This window comes from Furipterus horrens, unplaced genomic scaffold (genome assembly GCF_987537825.1).
Source record: "Furipterus horrens unplaced genomic scaffold, mFurHor1.1.pri manual_scaffold_2, whole genome shotgun sequence".
Lineage (NCBI taxonomy): Eukaryota > Metazoa > Chordata > Mammalia > Chiroptera > Furipteridae > Furipterus > Furipterus horrens.
Window position 1 is genome coordinate 215,110,315 of NW_028327172.1, and position 18,897 is coordinate 215,129,211.

Sequence of the window (18,897 nt, forward strand, 5' to 3'; positions counted from 1 at the left end):
CCATCCAGGAAGAACCCTCGATCGCCCTGCGGGCTGAGCACCAGCTAAGTGCAGTCTGAGCTGCAGGCAGCAGTTCGTGAGCCCTGCACTGCGATGCTTGGATCTGCGCTCACTGGGGAACGGAGGGAGGCAACGCGTTGAGTTTTCCTAACTGCCTCCGCCAGCACCCCCTTCCCCGAGTCACTTACCTGTGTGCGCCCTGGCAGACAGAAAACGGGTCAGACTAGCAGTAAGCACGCGACAGAGGCCGCAGCGACCAGGTCAGACCCTGCAGGGAGTCTGCCCCGAGCTACACAGCGCTGCGGTCCGTGCTGGCGGAGGGCGCCCCATGTGACCAGGCATGCAGGCAAGAAGTAGTTATGGAAATGAAACACAAATAAAAAAGGCAAAATATTGCAAAAACAAATTATTTTATTAAGTGCAAAACAAGCTGTAGGCAATAAATATATCAGCTCTGGTACACGTCCAAAGACTTCAGTGAGCATTCTCTCCAGAACATTTAAGGCAGTGAAATTATTCTGAACATACAGATTAAAAAAATGAGAGAGAGAGAGAGAGAGAAACGACGACCACACGCCCCCTTTACACATGCTCAGAAACGTCTGGGAGCTTCACACGAATTGCAGTTTGGGCTCAAAGAGAATGTCGGTGCCGTTTGAGAGCTTACAACAGAGGGGGTCTCTTACTTCGAGCTCCAGCACCCTGAACTCTAGCAGCTCGTTCTGGTCCTTGGCATCTTGCATTTCGTTCTTCAGCTGGTTCTCTTCCATCTCTAGCCTGTAAATCTAGAGCAAACGTATCTGCGGGTTAACGGGCAGGAGAACCGCTGTCCCTCACCGGGGCCCCAAGAGACGTGTCCCTGAGAGACGTGTCCACGATCCAGCGCCAGCTGAGGAAAGGGCCCGCCCCCAGGGAGGGCCCCCTGCTGAGGAGTGGGGTGGGGGACGGGGTGTATTGCACAGGGGCCGTGCCCGGTTCGTCCTGCGTAAGAGTTTTCTGTGGCTCCCGGAATCCAGCCAGCAGGACCAGGGACAGAAAGTTCTCCCGACGCACAGGCCTGCTCACCCAAGAGCGTCCAGTCCTGTCCCAATGCCCCAAATGCTGCGAAGTAACGCAGGGTGTGAGCAGCCCCACGGCTGGGGCTGGACCGCGGCCCCTCCCCTGGAAGCCAGGGCCCACCAGGACACCTGGCATCTGGGACACTTAAAAGCCAGGCCCACCCAGGCCTGACTCCTCCAGCGTGAGCAGAAAAGGCAAATCTGCAGGGGCAGCAGGCGACGGCGGCTGCCCAGGGCGGGGGATGGGAGACGGAGAAGGACTGTGGGTGGCATGGGGGCTCTTTACGGAGGGAGGGCGGGAATGTCCTAAACCTGCACTGGGGTTTGGTTGCCCAACTCAGTATATTTATGGGGAAAAAACACACTGACTTGTAGGCAAATAAGAAAAAATTAAGCCGAGGTCCCATCCCAAAGAATTACATCTAGTCCATAAGCCAACTCTCTAAGAGGGTTCTGGAAAGTTCCATGAATGGAGAGGGAACGACAGGCTCAGCTCTGCCAGCACCATGGCCTCCCGTCCACGAACTGGACAAGGACGGCCCAAGGGTGGCCCATCAGCCAGTGCCGCAGGCCCCGCCCTGGGGGAGGGGAGGGCCTGGGAGCCCTGCGAGGACAGGGGTCCTGACCATGTCCGCAGGGCCAGATCTCCAGGCCCCTCCCTGAGGACAGGACCGGGACCGGCGACCAGGAGCCCCCAGGAACCAGGCTCTGAGCAGCACGAGGAGGACACCCCCCTCTAAGAGCCGGCCCCAGGGCGCCAACAGGAGAGGGGCTGGAGAGACTGAGCAGTCAGAGGGGCCCGTGGGGGCCCCCGACCGTGCAGGGTCAGGGTGCCGGTGCCACCTACCTTCTCCAGCAGCTCCTGGTTGGTTCTCAGGAGCAGCTGCTTCTCTTCGACCCACGTGGAATCCTAGGGAGAAGCACTCAATAGGTCCACACGCACGGAAGCAAACTGACGCTCAACGACAGATAACATGTCAGGGGAAAGGCCACTTAATAAGAAACTTTTAAACACGGAAAAGAGAAACAACTGGTGTGTCGGGCATCCCCTCTCCACGGCTCATGTCCCCCAAAGCCCAGGAATGTGGCTCTGCACCAGGGACAAGGAAAGGGTGCAGTGTGGCCTCTCTCTCCTGGCTGCTTCCCGCAGCCTGTGGGCCAGCGTGCAGGCCGCACCCCGAGGGTCACCCCACGCCCGTGGGCCACATCCCTGCAGCGAAGCTTCCGTTCAGTCCAGTCCGTCTGCCCGGGCCGCCCTAGCCACACACCTCTGCCTGGTCACGTCCCCCCGCCCCCGGGGCAGCCCCGTGAGCCCTCAGCACAAAGTCCACGCTGTCACCGCAGCACCCCCAGCGCCCAGCGTGGTGCCTGCCACTCCATCGGTGCTCGAGAAAGACCGGAGGGCGGGGGCGGGAACAAAGACCCCCCTCTGTCCTGTCCCTCCGGCCCAGGCCCTCTGGGGCCTCTGTCTACCTAACAGTGGGGACGCTCCCCACCTCAGGGGACAGGTCTGGGCCCGGCTTCGCCTCTCCTGCGTCCTGCTGTCTGGGCCCAGCCAAATGCAGAGGATGCACCGGGGGAGGTGACTCTGATCTGAGTCGCACAAGGGGCTGGACCTCCCTGTGACAGTCACAGCTCAGAGTCCTGAGGCGGGGCCTCTGCAGTGACTGACAGCTGGTGGCAGGCCCCTCTTCATTTTCACAATTAAATCTTGATCATCCATGGCAGTGTTTCTTTAGATTCATGTCAAAAAAGATTGTTACTGCCACTTTGCCTCTGGAATCCTGTCCTATTTCTGTGCAAAGCACCAGCCAGGCTGGAATGTCATGGCTCGCTTTGAGCTTGTAAAGGTCCACAGCAGGCCTGTTAGCTGGGACTGGCTCGCCTGCGTCCTGCTAGTGCTTTGTCCTCTTACGTCTCTGGAGCAAATGATACCGTCCACAGAGCGTCCCCCTGGCACCGAGGCCCGGGGACACCGCCAAGGGGACAGAAGTGCAGACAGCCACTGCTCACCTGTCCCTTCTCAACCAGCAGCTTCTCCAAATCTTCGATTTTGGCCTGACACCTCAGCAAGTCGGCTTGCAGCTGCTCCCGAGTCTAGAACGGGAAGGACCGGAAAGTGAGCGGGTTACCTCAGCCGCTGCAGCCCAGGCCTTAGGGACAAGCCGTTTCAGGAGCACGTGTTCAAACGTGGCCTACCTGGTGGCCTACAGGTTCTACCACCTACAGATGCAGAGGCTTTAAGGACTGAAAGGCCTTGAGAAGTTGTCCCCTCTGACCCCCTCGATTTCATAGACAAGGATGCTGACGCCTGGGTCACAGGGAGTGGTGGGGACTGTGACACAGGTCCCGTCTCGGGGGAATGCCACTCAGCTGAGTTGCCAGACGTTCTGAGCCTCCAAGAGAAGCCAGGAATCTGGATATCTATGTGAAATCTCGATTTTAAAGGTTCGCGACTAGGTGCAGTTTTTAATAAGAACCATGCGGTTCACTCAAACCAAGCACAGCCACTAACCTTCTCTGCCCTACAGACTCCAGGCTGGGCTCTATAGCGGCTCAGAGGTGCCCTCCCTGCAGCCTCACGGCTGTCACGGAATGAAATGGGGACGCCCCGGGGTGTGCTCTCTGCAGTCCCCTCGCTCTCAGGAGGAGGGCAAGCAGCCCCGGGCCTGTGTGGCTCCGGAAGGTAGGGTCAGGGCCAGGAAGTGGGAGCCACTGGAAGGCAGGCCTCAGCCCAGCCCGAGTGCAGCGTGGCCCAGACCTGGGCAGCAAGCAGGGGCCAGGGGCCTCGTGGGCGGGGAGCACCCTGACAGCCCCTCTCAAGGATCCACAGGGATGCTCGTCGGGGCCTCTCAGCCCAGTCAGTGGGGGGTCTGAAATCTGTAAGAGTTTCACTACTGATCTTAACATTGGAAACTTCTTGCAAACACACAGCACGCATGCCCCGTGTTGGACAGCTGCCTCATTTCCTCTGGCATCTCCTGCTGTCCCCTGAAGATGCAAAGCCATTCCCGTCAGGCCCACCCAATGTGGGACATTGCCACAGTGAAGAGTTTGTTCTGGGTCCCCATCGCCTCTCAGACCCCAAGCCACCGCCCCCAACAGGGCGACGTGACCAAATCCCAGCGCCGGCCCGCGGGCCGGGCACTCACCCGGGCCTCCCTCTCGGCATCCAGCGTGCCCCCGACCTGCTCCTGCAGGAGGGCGTAGGCTCGCTGCAGCGCCTGGTATTCCCGGGTCAGCTGGCAGAACCTCAGCTCGGCCTCCTCTCTGCTGGTCGTCTGCGAGGCAAGGGAGCATGTGACCGGACGTGGATTCCAGCGCCAGCGCCCGGACTCACAACTGCCGCCAACCATAACTTAATAAAGCAGCCACAGCCCCGGGTGCTGGGGCACCAAGTGAAGGGCTGCCGGACACGCTGTCCCTGGCCAGCTGCTCACCAACCCCCCAGGAACTGCCTGAGCCACGTGCACGAGACAGGGCAAGGGCGCCCGAGCCAGCCCGCCACCCCCGGTGACTGTGTGCCTTGTACCCTCCCGCCCAGCACTTCCCACGCTGGGACTTCCCCCGGGGAGGCGGCCGCCTGCGTGTGCAAAGATGCACGTGCTGGGAGGGCCTCGGGGCGCTGTTTGCGGACACCGTCCTCAAGGCCATCAAGCTAAATGCACGGCGTGCTCCCCCGTGACGCAGTCCCACGTGCTCAAGAGGACAATGTGGAAACGGGGTTTTGGTGCTGAAAGGTGCCTGTTACATACTGTCCGCGAAAAAAGCAAATCGGAACGCACGTGTCTGGCACGGTCACATTTCCCTAAAACATTTCACCCGGGGTTGGGGCGGGGCGAGGGGAAGCCGTCTTCACACCTGGCGCTGACTCCAGGCCCCTCGGGCGAGTAAGAGCATGGTGCCCGGGCTGGGGGGCCGAGGGGTCGCATGCCCCTCTCCACACGCCTCACCACTGATTGCACCCCTCCTACGTCACGTGTCAGCTTCCTAATGGAAGCGGCCACCGCGCTGCTTCCACTGAGTGGTGTGTTGTGTCTGCATGTGCATGTGTGTGTGTATGCGCGTACATGCACATGCATCTGTGTGTGTGTCCCTGTGTGCACGTGTGTGTGCACGTGTGTGCAGGGGAATGAGGGACAGACCATATGCAGCAATTTCAGTCACAAAGGGTAAGTAGCCCAAGGTGACCTCGCATCTCTGCAAAGCCGGTGCTGGGTAAGGGAAAACGACCCCACACGCTGCCGGTGCCCACGGCCATTCACGGAGCCTGTGAAGGGGACCGCCCCCTTGACAGTAAGGGCTGTGACGTCACAGATCCGCTGGGGGTCAGAGCGTTCCGTGGGGGCGCAGGTGCCGGCAGCGCCACGACGGCATCCCAGGGCGGAGGGTCACTCACATCGTCCAAGTCTTCCTCGGGCGTGGCGGGGGCCCTGTCCGTCCTGTCCGTGTTGCAGGACGTTTCTGACAACGTTTCCGAGTCCACAGACTCCTCGTCAAATCCAAAAAATGTCTCCACAACATGCTTCTGTAAAAGGCAACACGCGTGACATCAGGAACAAACTCAGAACTGCCAGGTCCCCAAGCTACGAGCCACATCCAGGCCACAAGGACCCCCCGAGGGGTGGTGGGTGGAGTTCACAGGAGGGAATGGAGGTAGCCAAAGGTGGGGGAGAGGGGAGGGCTGCAGGACTGGGCGCTGGCCGGACCCTAGAGCTCTGGGCTTGGGAGCTGGTGGCCTTATGCAAGTCACTTAGCCCCTCTCGAAGGGACACAACCCTCACCTCATCTGGGAGCACAGAGCGAGGTCACGCATGTGCTGTGCCCGTGTGCTGACACTCGAGCAGCACACCTGTACTAAGGAGCGGGGCGTGGGCCAGGGGTTGTCTGGTTCTCATGCCACACAAGGGGCAGGGTCCACAGATGGGCCCTGGGGCTCTGACCGCCGGGCCAGCATGTGGCCCAGTCCTCACCAGACCTGTGCTAAGAGGCCATTTTTCTTTAATGTTTTATTACAGGAAACTTAGAAAACTCAGTTAGAAGGAAGAGTGCACCGGACCCTCATGCCCCCATCACTCAGAATCGGAGGCAATGTTAACGCCAGCCAGGTCACCCCCTACCCCCCACTCATTCATTCCTGTGTGTGTTCCTTCGTTCAGAAAACACGTGACAAAGCACCTTCCATGGGTCAGACCCTTGCGGGGAGTGGGGGCTGGGAGAGACGATGTGATCAGAACCAGATGTGGTCCCTGCCAGACACCTCCCTTCCCCTGGGGGCTGCAGATATCAGCCCTCAATCTCCAGATCACCTTGTTTCAGGAACACGGGCTTTTCTCCCCGGAACAATCCCTGGGGAAAACTTTTATTTGTTTTTACAATCAATGGATGCTTCTCACGGCCATGAGGAAAGAACTAGTAACTAAATCCAGAGCCAAGCCCCAGGCGCCCACTGGCGTGTCCAGAGCCTCCGCCCCATCCTGAACCAGGAGCGGGGTCAGGGCACACCCCACATGCAGGGCTCCTCCCACTTGGCTTGATTAAGCCAACACCTGTCTGCCACCTCATGCTCCAAACGGAAGAAAAATGTGTCTGGGACCACAGCTCACAAGGTGATTCAGGAATAACTCGGACATCAGCGGAGAGAGGAAGCGGGGGGACTTCTCTGTCATCTGCACAGTTAGTTTCTGCAGCGGCTTCGCTGAAGGGGACCAGCCACCACACGTCACTCAAACGTTCCGCGCTTGGCACCTCTCTTCCGGCTGCTGCTTCCGCCGTGTGCCCACCGCTGTTTTTAATACACGTGGGGCAGGTCCCACCTCCCGAACCCCTGGCTCGTGGTCAGCCGTCTCCCCAGCAGCTCCGTGGGCCTAGTGGACAGTGAGGCACCCCCAAAACCTGCCACTCCCACTGTAGAGCACGTGCTCGTCACGGAGCTCTGACCTTTTAGCTGCTCAGGCCAACCCCCTCGGTGCCCCCAACACTCGGTGCCCTCACGCCTCTAGAGAACTCCCGCGGGCTCCACCTCCGCCCAGAAGCCAGCCCTCCCGCCCCTCTCTGCTCCAGTCCCACCAGCTTGGTCCAGGCCACCGTTCTCTCACTGAAATTACTAAAACCCCCTCCCTACCCCTACCCTTGTCCTGCAGCCTGGCAGCCCACCACAGCCGAGGGAAAGCCAGCAGGCTCGCTGCGGTCCACGCCTGCGTGGGCCACCTCCCACCCCGCCCCGGCCACACACCGAAGCCTCCCACAGGCCTGCCACAGGGCCTTTGCACTGACTGGGTGCTCTCCCCCAGGACCGCATGGCTCTCTCCTGCACACCCCTCCAGCCTGCACAGAGGCCGCCTCAGCAGAAAAGGCTTCCCTGACCACCAGCGCCAAGCCCTTCCTGACCCGCCCCACCCCAGCCAGTCTAGCCTTTCTTTTCTCCCAGCACGCATCGCCGCCTGGTATGAGGCCGATTTTGCTTATACATGTACCACCTGTCTTCCTGCTGCGGGCACAGGGGGTTGGCTCCGAGGGCAGGGTCTGAGCCCTCCTGCTCCCGCTGCGGCCCAGGGCCTGGCGCACTCAGGAGCCACCAGCTGTTGCACGAGACTTCACGAGCACGCTGTGAGTGAGCGCAGTGCCCCGCGAGCCTGTCGACGGCAGACAGTGTCCGCACCCGAAGGACAGCCACCTGGCTGTGCACCCAGGGGCGTCGCACAGGCAGGAACGCGAGGGCCAAATAGGCTCCGTCGATTCCAAATGACTTCTCCCCGAGTGGAGGCTGCAGACGGCCATGCACCCAGCGCCCCTGCGGACCAGCAGCCCCTCCCGACGGCCCCCAGGGAGCAGCGGCCGTGGCACGGTGAGGGCGACACCTGCGCACACACGGTTCGCCTCCCTGCGCCCTGGGCTCCTCGTGCCTCTGGGCCGCCGCTCAGCCGACCTTGTTTCTTGTAAACGCTGCTAATTGCGAGGCCTCTGGGGGCAGGTCTGTGTGCAGCCTGCGCTCGCTGCTGCGCCGATGACATCATGCGGTGATGCGTCGGGGTGGGTGCTGCCTGGCACAGCGATGGAGCCCCAGGAGCCATCGAGCCACACACTCTCCAAAGGACCGAGCTGGGATGCCACACTGTGACCACCCATGGTCGGCGACCTGCACCCCCCGGGGCCAGTGACCCAGCGTACCACGCCGCAGGCCGGCCCGATGTCCGAAGCCTGAAGCCTGTGGGACTGCGGGTTAGACACTCAGTCCCAGAGCCCCGACGCAGGGCAGCGGCTGCAGACGTGCCTTTAAAGCAGAGCTGCCTGTCCCCAGGCCCCAGAGGAGCCCCCCCCCACAAGTATAGAGTGGTCCCAGAGACAAGACCCTGGGGCAGCAGCGGCCATGAGGGAAGAGGAAGCGGCTCTGAGGCCGGGGACCAAACACAGAAGAGCCTTCAGGTTAGAATCCTACAGCCACGAAGGGCGTGAGGCCACAGCTTCAAGGCAGGGCCACTGCCACAGCAGCCGTGAGTTGACAGTGACCCCCCCATGCCTTGTACAACAGGTGGGTCAGGCCAGTTTGTGTCCCCTAGGGGTCAGCTTTTTATAACTGATTGCATTGTATGGGAAGCAGAAACGTACTACATAAATGTACGCCTTTATTAATTAAAGAAAAAACAAAGCTAGGAAAGGGCATTTTAATGCTTCAAGTGAACACCTGGCACCGCCTTCTTTGGAGACCGCGGGCCTACGGCCTCACGCTGCACTTACAACACCTGTACGAAGGGACACCGCCTGCCGCCAAGGATGGAGACGGGAGCTGCCCAGGGAACACTGCTGCCTCCCGGCTCATCAGGACGGGCTTTAAACAGAGTCAGGCGGGAGAGACACTCGAGTTTTTCCATCTCCACCCTCCTCAGATTCCCTGGGCGCTTCCTAAGAAAACATACATTAGGGGGGTCAAGTTCCCTCTTTGCTCCTTCCGAGCACATCAGCTGCCTCACAGCGGTTCAGCCCTCCCGGCTGCCATGTTCTTTGTCTTGCTGGCTCCTTTTAAAAAATAATCCAAATTTTTTAAAAGCAGTTTGGGGGAAAATGACTGAAGGGTATACAAAGGCCTCCAATCAACTACACTTTGAATATACAGAGGGGCTCATCCTTAGCAGATCAAATGGGCCATGAGGAAAAGAGGGGCCTCCCAAAATAGCCAACCCTTAACCGACTCCAGCTCACTGCGCCGCCCCTCCGAGGCTCTCCCACGTCCGTCCGCGGGGTGTTGCCGGCGCAGGGCGGGCGCCCCGGCAGCCGCTCACCTTCGTGCCTGTAGGTCATCTCCTGGCAGCCCGAGAAGTACAGGCACACGAGGGCACACAGGCACAGGAAGAAGGAGAAGCAGAGCACGAAGAGCAGGTACTCCATGGCCGCGGCCGCCCGCGCGGGTCCCGTGCACCCCAGCCGCTCACTGGCGTCCCCGAGCCCGTCTGCGTCCTAGCGGAGAGCCCAGTTCTCTCCCAAAGTGAGCTCCTTCCTGCGGCGCGGCCCTGAGGGCGGGGCTCGGAGGCGTCCCTCCCGTGACAGGGACACCAGCTCTGGGCAGAGCGGGGCTGAGGCGCCTGTTTCCAGGCCTGGGCAGGCGCATGAGTCACAGGGGACAGCTTACGCACTGATTTATTCTCTGAGGCCCGCCCCATCGCCAGGGCCATTCCACAGGCCCCGGGTCCCTGGGTAGTCACAGGGGACCTGGGCACAGCACTAGCAACGGTGACTCGGAGGGAGCCTCCTCCAGGGTCCGCCAGACCCAGGAGGCACCACCCGCCTCGCATCTTCGGGTAACGCATCTGCTGCTCCTGACCGCCCCACGCACCCCGACTGTCTCTGGGCCCGCCCTCTCTCAGCAGGAGTCTTACAGGTTATTCAGAAGAAAACAAGCCCTTGTCCACAGACACCTGCACCTGGAGCAGATTTGCATCCCCACCCACCCATGTGGGGCACCTGGGAGAGGCTTGGAGAAGCTTCTCTAGGTGTAGCATCGAAAGCAAAAACCCTCCCAGTAGGGGGGGGAAATGGACATATTTTTACCATAAAAAAGCAAATACTTTGAAATCGAGTAAAGCGACATTAAAAGGCAAAGGACAATTCACCAAAGAAAAAATATTTGCAGGCAAGTTCACATATGCTTCAACTTCAACACTGCTTGAGAGTCTTTCCCTTTTAAAGGTTCCGTGATATGCGCTGTGTAACCCTATCATGCTGTGTAGGCAACCGGGTGCTAAGTCTTTAAGTCACACTTCCCAAAGGGGGCCACCCAGATGGAGCAGGGACTGGTTCGAGGATGGGCTTGTGACCAAGGTGAGCCAAGGAGCCCCAGCTTGGGACCTTTGCTGGGACCACCAAGGAGAGATGCGTTCTGCCACAGAGGTTGCTAGGCAGCCCCAGGGCCAGCTGCCACAGGGGTGTGGGCCACCACACGGGGGAGCCTCCCTGAGAAGCAGGCCAGCCCTGAGGAAAGCAGAGCTGAAACACAAAAAGAGGCAGGTTCCTGGCAATATGTGCACGTCTGGATCCAGCCATGCCTGAAGCCAGCCTCTCTAGGCTTCCCAGATACGTAAATTATTGTCTTTGCTTAAGCGACTGAGTTTTGGACCCTAGCAATAAAAAGAAACTTGGCTAATAAGGGAGGGGAAGATACTTCTAGAATCAAGCCACCTGCAAACTGTCGAGTTCTGGGACAACCGGAAGGCTGGTTTCTCTCCAAGCTACCCTGCACCAGGATCCTCAAGCAAAACCAGGGACAGCCCTGCCTGGCGAATGCTACCAGTTACAACAGCTGCCTGAGCTTTGGAAGAGTCCTGGCTTTGCAGAAAGCATGAGACGTGTCCAGTGGGCTGGCACCTGGGTCTACTTACATCACCACCCCCACCCCGCTTCTGCCAGAAGCGTCTCACGGGTGGAGAACCCTCTCTGTGCCTTGTCCCCTGACATTCTGCCACGGATGAAGGCTGGCGTGATGGGGGCAGGGGCTGAGGCACGCTGCCTCGGCCTTCACCTCTGCGCCCGCTGCGGGCGTGAGCGGCCACGGCCCTGGGCCAGTCCACACAGGGCGGCGCCTGACCCAGGGACCCAGACTCAGCGTAAACCCCAAGTGCGCGGGGCCTCAACCCCAGCTCTCCTACAGCCCCACGACCTCTCACAAGCAAAGGCATCCTGAGTCCTCCCCGGACGGAGCCCCAGAGGGAGCCAAGCAGACCGACAGTAAGATGCTGCGGCCCCTTCCAGCACAGAGCAGCGGGGAGGAGGAAGCCCAGAGAAGGGCACCTAACCCTGTGTGTGGGAGGGCGAGCCTTGGGGTCAGCTGAGTCGGACCTCCGGGGAGCGGAGGTGGGAGCAGAGGAGGAGGAGGGTGATGCCCAGCGGGAGTGGGGAGCTGAGGCAGCCGGCAGGCCCCAGGGGCTGAAGCCAGGGGCCGGACCCGGGAGGCCTTGAGGGCCTGACCAAGAAGCCCCACCTTTACCCCCCAGGGGTTTTAGGAAGCCAGTGGCAGGGTCAGACAGGTGCCTCAGAAAGACGGTCCCTGCAGCGTTGGAGGGGAGGGGACGCTGGCAGCAGCGGGGCAGCAGGAGCCACTGCAACGGGCAGACGAGGGCCCGAAGGAGGCGCTGGGGACAGGCGAGCTGGCAGAGGCCCCGAGGGGCGGGCGGGGCTGGAATCCGGGACCCTGTGCCCCGCTGCTCCCCGTCGGGTCTGGGGTCCCTCCTGGCACCAGGCAGAAGGCCCGGGAGCCTGCTCACCGGCCTCCCAGCCACTTCCCTCCGGAAACTGGGCCCACCCTGAGGCTCACAGCCGGTGTGGCGGTCCCCAGCCCTGTGTGAATCCATCGCCCGGGGTCAGCAGAGCAGCGTGTCTGTTCAGGTGTGGCCTGGATGCTCTGCCAGGCAAGGTGTCCCAGGCAAACTGTCCTAACTGCAGCCATTGGTCAGAGGCTCAGTCCTGTGCTACAACCCTGTGCTGCCAGATGGCACATTCAACGGCCAGCAGCAGGCAACTACTGCCCACCCCGCGGCAGGCCCCGACCCAATCTGACCGCTGGCCTTATAAGAAGACGGCCGTGGAAGACACGGGGACAAGCGAGAACAGCGTGGGACGACAGAGGCAGAGGCTGGAGGGACGCAGCTGCAACACCAGGACAGCCAGGGACAGTCAAAGACGACCAGCAAAGCCCCGGACGCCGGGAGAGGCAGGAAGGACCGCCCGCAGGTTTCAGAGAGAGCCCGGCCTGCGGACACCTGGGGTCAGGCTTCGGCCCCCAGAGTGGTGAGAGGAACCTTCGGGGACTCTGAGCCACCCAGTGCATGGCACTTGCTGTGGGCGCCCTGGGACACCAGCACATGAGGACTCCCACTTCTCTCGACCAACTAGGACGCCCGCCACCCCTGGCTCCTTTTCTTACGGCAACTGGGGCTCAGGGCCCAGGGTGCCTCAGCCCCCCAACTCCCTACTGCGCCCTGACATGGAAACCACACATCTGCGGCCACTCGGTGTCACATCTGCGCTGCCGCCTTCCTTAGAAGACAGAACTATTTCCACACGGCCACACGCGACCAGAAGATAAGCCAGGAGCAGAGCAGGCCCCGTTTCAGTGCACGTGAGAAAGGCGTTGGCAGGTGTAAATGCAACCCGTCTGACCCCACGGCCGCCCCGCGGCGCCCTCCCGTGCCGGCTCGGTGCTGTGCACCCTGGGTCTGGCCCGCCGCCCCCGCCAGGGCGCCCGGACACCGTGCCCACGAACCCGCACTTACAGAAAGAACACAGTTCTGCTCCACTCCAAACAAGCAAGCCCAAAGCTCCTGATTCCGCAGAACAGGCTGTAAGGTATCCTAAACCAAGCCTGTGTGTCCTTTAGATGCTTCAAAAGGTCTAAGTGTTGGTCTTTAATTTGGGGTGAGCAGCCCTGACGCCTAGACACAGAATCTGTCCACGAGGTTTCCATGAAGAAATTACACAAGCCGGGGCCGCGGCCGTCAGTGACGTGTCACCGAGAGACGGTGACGACAGGTTCCTCACCAGCGAACACGCAGGGACGTGGGAGTCCCCTCCCCCAGGCCACCCACCCCGCAGGCCCCGGCGTGACGTCAGGCAGGGCAGCCGAGCTGCCGCAGGCTCACCTTGGGTGGCTTCGGGCCTTTCCCGCGATGCCTCTTAGGGCGCAGGAGCCGTTCTCTCTCCTAGAAGGAAGCACAGCAGTCGGCATCTCCAGCCGGCCTCGCGTCACGCCAACCAGACCAGCTGGCCTTCGCTGACCCCCACGGGACGCTGCTTCTCGGCGCAGCACCCTCTCCCCCAGCCTTCACCGGGCTGCCCCTCAGAAACGCCCTGACCCAGAGCTCGGGCACAGCCGGGCCAGTCCCCAAGGGGCCTCCCCCTGCCGGGTGACACACTTTATTTCACGGACTCTCAGGCTCTCCCTGTGCCACATGAGGCTAGCCCCCGCCCCACAGCGTCACCCTGAGAAGGAAACTGGACTGCGGTGCCTGGTGACTGCTGTCACGAGAAGTGGCATCTGCAGAGTAGCAGCGGCAGCAGCACTCGGCCCCAGAGAAAACCCGTAAATGCTCCCCTTTCTAATCAATGCCGTGTTCCCTTGGGCTGCCAGGAGACCCACACATGATGGTGTGTGGCTTCCGCCCTCAAGGCCCGCCCTTCTGTCCCACCTGTCCCCACTGACTCTGTCCTCTTTACTTTCTCTGGTCTCGTGTCCTTCCTCTTTCAACTTGTCACCATCGCACCGACTGTTTTTCTGTCTCACATTGCAAGTCTTTTGTGCAGCAAAGATGGATGAATGGGTGGCTGGTGGATGGATAGATGGGTGAGAGATGGATAGAAGGAAGGATGGAAGATGGATGGACAACGGATGGATGGATAGACGGCAGGTGGATGAGTAGATGGATAAATGGACAGAAGGAAGGAAGGAAGTGGGGGAGGTGGAAAGGAGGGGTGGACAGAGAAACGGATGGAAAGAGGGACGGAAGGCAGCGGGAAGGACAGACGAACGGCCAGATGGGATGGTGAATGGAGAAACGGGCGGGTGGGAGGGAGGGAGCAGTTAAAAGAGCTAGAGAGACCGACAAGCAAAGGGAACGTGATGACTCCAGTCAAACCCTTTTCTGGAATTTTGATCACGGGCTTTTCTACCCTTTGAAGAGCCATGAATGAAACCGCCACACCCCTCCTGGGCAGCAGGGCGCCTTTGCTTCCAGATGCAACGAAAGCTCACTGCAAAGGCCCGCCCTGCCGGTGCCTGAGCCCCGCCCACACACAGCCGCGGAATTCTCCGACCCAGCGTTCCACCTACTTATGGGGGCTCGCCCGCCCCCTAAGTCCTATAGACACGCGCACACACGTGCGCACACGTGTGCACACACACACGCAGTCTGAGGAAGCTCTCCAATGGGTCACCTAATTGCTGGATGCAGGCCAGTCCAGGCTTGGGTTTCCAAGCTAAAGGTCTACAACCACGAAGCTAAAAGCAGAAAACCAGACTTCCCAGGGCCAGCGCATGCCCACTCCGCAAGGGCCAGAGGACTCGTTCCTGAACTGATGCTGCCTCTATGGCAGCAGAGCGGGGAGACGATGTCAGAAAGAGTAGCCATGGAAACGGCTCCCAGGCGCCAGCGAGCCACTGAAGCCCAGTGGGGGCGGCTTTCTGGCCGAGCAGGGCAGGGAGGTGCCGGCGGCCGGGGTGAGCTCAGGGGCGTCGCCCTGAAGCCCTGACGCCAGGCCTCACACCGTGTCACTCGGCGTCACGCCAAGCGCAGACGTACCAGAGAGAGGTCGTCGATGACGTGCTGCTGCTCCAGCACCTGCAGCCGCAGGAACTCAATCTCCTGCTCGTCCCTCGTCAGGCTGAGGTCGTTCAAGGACGTGTGCCGCTTCAGAGACGTCTGCGCGGACAGCTTTTCTTTCTGCAGCCAGAGCAGGAGAGAGCCCCGCAGGCCCGCTCAGCCACGACGTTCGCGAAGGACCCCGTGTGCATCTGTGCACGAAGTGTGGGCTCCGAGGTATGGGATGGGAGGACGGATGGAGGGGTGACAGCCACCTGGTCCCCAGCCGGGAGGAGGGCACGGCCACCTCGTCCCCTGGTGGGAAGTGGGGACAGCTGCACAAGAACAAGCCCAAGGCTGTGCTGCTGTGCCCACCGCCAGGAGCGGGCTGGGCAGGCACTGGGTGACCCAGCCTGCAGGCTGGACAGGAAGCTGGGACAGGGCAGGCCACACACCAGAATCACACACTCACACCTGGACCTGCTAGGGCCCAGGGAGCAGGACATTCACCTCTGAGCCTCAGTCTTCTCAGCTGGAAAAGGGGGGCGCCTGGCCCTGCATTGGACAATGAGCATCCCCTAAGCTGTCATGCCAGACACCGCCCCGCACGCAAGGCCACCCGTCTGTGCTGGAGGACATGAGCATCCCTACGCGGAGCACTCAGGGCAGGAGCCATCATGTCCACGCGCTGCATGAGCTCCGCAGTGAGGCCCGTCTCTGCTACCCTCCCATCCTCTCGGTGACCCCACGACATCAGTGTTTCCATTCCCATTTTATGGATGAAAAAACTGAGGTGCAGGGGGAATGAGAGCCATATCTAAGGGCACAGGGGTGGGAGGTCGCCGGGTACAGACCACGCGCTCTGCCCGCCTGGCGCGCTCCCTCAGGCACAGACACCACTCCACCGGGACTTCTAGACAAGTGACAGCAGGAGGCCGGCTTGGGCCGAGACTGCTCCAGAGGCTTCCCAGGGGAGACCGCGCACTGTGAGGCTCGGGGGCCGGCCCCCAGGGGCAGACGACTTACCATTTCCACGTTTTCCCTCGTGAGGTTCTTGATCTTCTCCTCCATCCTCTGGATGCTCTGCAGCAAGTCCTCATTCTTCTTGTTCATCCGTTTGTTCTTCTCCACAAGGGGCTTCAGCTGGACCTCAGTCTCCCGGGAGCGCTTCAGCTGCGTCAGAAAGAGACAGAGGCCAGGCGGCTTGAAGACGCAATGAATGGCTGATGTCACACCATCATGGAGGCCAGCGGAGAGCCCACGGGGCCTTCTCAGGACAGAGCTGCCCTCATCAGGACCCCAGCTCCTGAGCAGTGCACACACCAGAAAGGGCCCGCGGCCACGTGGCTTCCAAACCCAGGACCCCACCTGAGCTTCAGAGCACCTGGGTAAGGCAAGGGGAGGAGCCCAATGCGGGGGGGCCCACAGATATGCCCCAGGGCACCCTGCTGGCCAGTGGCCTGTGCTGTGTGCACTAGTCTTATACTCCTAGGGGTCATGGGTCACATGCACAAAGGTCAGTCCAGCTACCTAGTTCCGCCCGACGCTTCAAACAACAGACAACCCCTGGGTCCCTCCGTGCCAGGCTCAGCGCTGGGGGTACAGGGGTAAATGTGATGGCATCCAGCCCCGGCGGGCTCCCCGAGTCCTCTGAGCACAGTCCCTACTGGCAGGGTGTCCCTCCCGTTTCTCTCATCCGATCAGCACTAGGGTGGCCCCACCCATGCCCACGTCCTGTTGGGGGCGGGGACTGGGTCAAAGAGGTGACACGGCAGGGGTGCCTGTCCAACAGATGGGGAAGAGGACACAGAGCACGGGGAGACAGGTGGGGGCAGACATTCCAGGCTGGGGGACCACGCGTCCGGAGGCTCCAATCTGCAGGAACACAGCTCGTCCACGCAGCTGAATGTGGGCGATGGGCAGAGAAGGGGTGCGCTGGGGAGGCCTGATTTAGGGACCCGGAGAGCCCTGGCACCGGTTTCCATCCCGCCCGAGCAGGAGCTCTCTGTAGTCAGGTCTGCCTTCCAGAGCAGTCGGCCACCTAACTGCTGTGCGCAGGCCGGTGCACTGAGACAGACATGAGAAACAGCAGTGCTGGCGGGAACGGGGGGCAGGGACTGGGTGCCCCTCCTTTTCCTTCTGAGCCGTGTCCTCGCTAACACATTCATTTTCTTTTTTTAAATTATTTACTTGTTTGCTTGTCTGTTTATTTACTTATTTTTAAAGAGAGGGGAAAGGAGAAAGAGAGGGAGAGAAACATCACTGTGTGGTTGCCTCTCACTTGTGCCCCCAACTGGGGACCTGACGTGCAACCTCACATTCATTTTCTAGCTGCAGGGCCAGGGCCAAGTTCTCAGCCTCAGTTTCCTCACCTATAAAACAGGAAACTCGCCACGTTTCCAAGATAGTGGCAACCCTTCCAGGCTTTCTCCCTCATTCAATGCTCGCCACAAGCCTAGGAGGGGACTCCACCCCTGTCCCCATGTCATAGACAAATAACCTGACCCCAGAGAGCGTGCTCAAGGTCACACAGAAAGTGCTAGAACCAAGAGTCGAACACATGGACTGACTTCAGACCCCTGCTCTTAGTCACTAGGCCGTGGACGTTAAAACAATCCTCTGGTGTTCTTAAAGCATGAGATGCAGCTTTGACCCACACATTCTACTTCTAGAAAACTAAGGTTCAAGTGAGCAAATACAGAAATGTTATCTTCTACGTGGCGCTGTTTATAACAAAAACGAAGCCTGAAAGAGCCTGAATTTCCCCCGGCACAGGAATGGTTGAGCGAACGAGCCCTGGTACGTCCACGCAACAGAGTACGACGCAGCCGTTAAAAAGGCAGAAGCGGCTCTTGCTGCATTGGTGGCAGAGCTGTGACCAGTCAGTCACGTGAGGCCAGCAAGTTGCAGAACAAAAAGGTGGGGGGGGGTCCCATTTTCTAATCACAAGCAAAACAAACACTCTCGGTGGTGTTGACATGTTCCCAGAAGCATTAGAGACGTTCAAGAGCCACCTGAAACGGCTGACAGTAGCGGCCTTGTGACTTTAAGAGGAAAGCATTGGCAAGCTTACTGACGTCTACATTAAACACTTCGGGGTTGTCTGAATTGTTTCAAGCCGCCTGAATTTTCTCTAATCCACTGAAGTGAACTGTTATGCAAGCTCATGAGGAGTTACTTTAGCTCATGAACACGTAAGTGAAAAGCAGAGAGACGTGTACTACATATAAAAATATGCCTTTAAAAATACCAGAAGGAAATGAATTTATTTTGGTCCTGACACTTACTCACACTTTTTATCTTCCATGCTTTTCAAATGGTATAGATACTTGCTTTCATAATAAAAGTTAGAACAAACAGAAATATTATGAGGCATTTGTCGAGAAGTTTATGTGTTGATGACCACCATGAAAAAATTAGGTGAGCTGTTTATCCAGAAAATGCAAAGATATTTTTTTAATTTCTGTGTTGCCCTGGCTGGGCGGCTCCATTGCTTGGAGCATCATCCCCTACACCAAAAGGCTGCAGGTTCACTACCTGGTCAGGGCACGTACGGGAGGCAACCAATCGGTGTCTCTCTCTCTCTCTCTGTCTCTCTGTCCCTCTCTCTGTTTCTCTCCCCCTTTCTCTCTCTCAAATTAACAAAAACATTCCTTGGGTGAGAATTTTTTTAAAGTGCTATTTTACTAGAGATTTATTCTTTAATCAAAAACCCATGTTCACCATTTTTAAAATTAGAAATAGGTAAGCTTAGATTAAAAAAATAGATAAGCAAAAAATAAAAATTATCCATAATCACATCACCTAAAACAATCTCCAATATCCAGGATGACAATGTATTTTCGTTCTATGAACGGCTCTTATCATGTAATTTACTGGGAACCAATGTCCATGGCAATTGAATGGGACCTATGCCATCATCCTTCATGACCGCATACGGTCACGTGATAAATGCCCCAGGGGCGCTCAGACCAGCACTTGAGAAGTGAACAATGAGTGTTCTGCTTCATTTCTGATGCCATTATAAACAGCACCCCAACAAACACCCTCTCCAC

At 59.3% G+C, this 18,897-nt stretch overlaps 1 protein-coding gene across 1 annotated transcript in view; it reads right to left on the reverse strand.

The window, feature by feature from the left end:
• Positions 1 to 391: 391 nt before the first annotated feature.
• JAKMIP1 (janus kinase and microtubule interacting protein 1) overlaps positions 392 to 18,897 on the reverse strand; it is a 68,001-nt gene continuing 49,495 nt past the window's right edge. Inside the window, exons 6-13 of the mRNA XM_090267096.1 lie at positions 15,869 to 16,015; positions 14,843 to 14,983; positions 13,187 to 13,246; positions 5,458 to 5,586; positions 4,211 to 4,339; positions 3,072 to 3,155; positions 1,906 to 1,968; positions 392 to 785 (exon numbers count right to left, since the gene is read on the reverse strand). Of these exons, the coding sequence (XP_090123222.1) occupies positions 612 to 785; positions 1,906 to 1,968; positions 3,072 to 3,155; positions 4,211 to 4,339; positions 5,458 to 5,586; positions 13,187 to 13,246; positions 14,843 to 14,983; positions 15,869 to 16,015 (927 nt within the window). The 3' untranslated portion in view covers positions 392 to 611. The remainder of the gene's footprint in view (positions 786 to 1,905; positions 1,969 to 3,071; positions 3,156 to 4,210; positions 4,340 to 5,457; positions 5,587 to 13,186; positions 13,247 to 14,842; positions 14,984 to 15,868; positions 16,016 to 18,897) is intronic.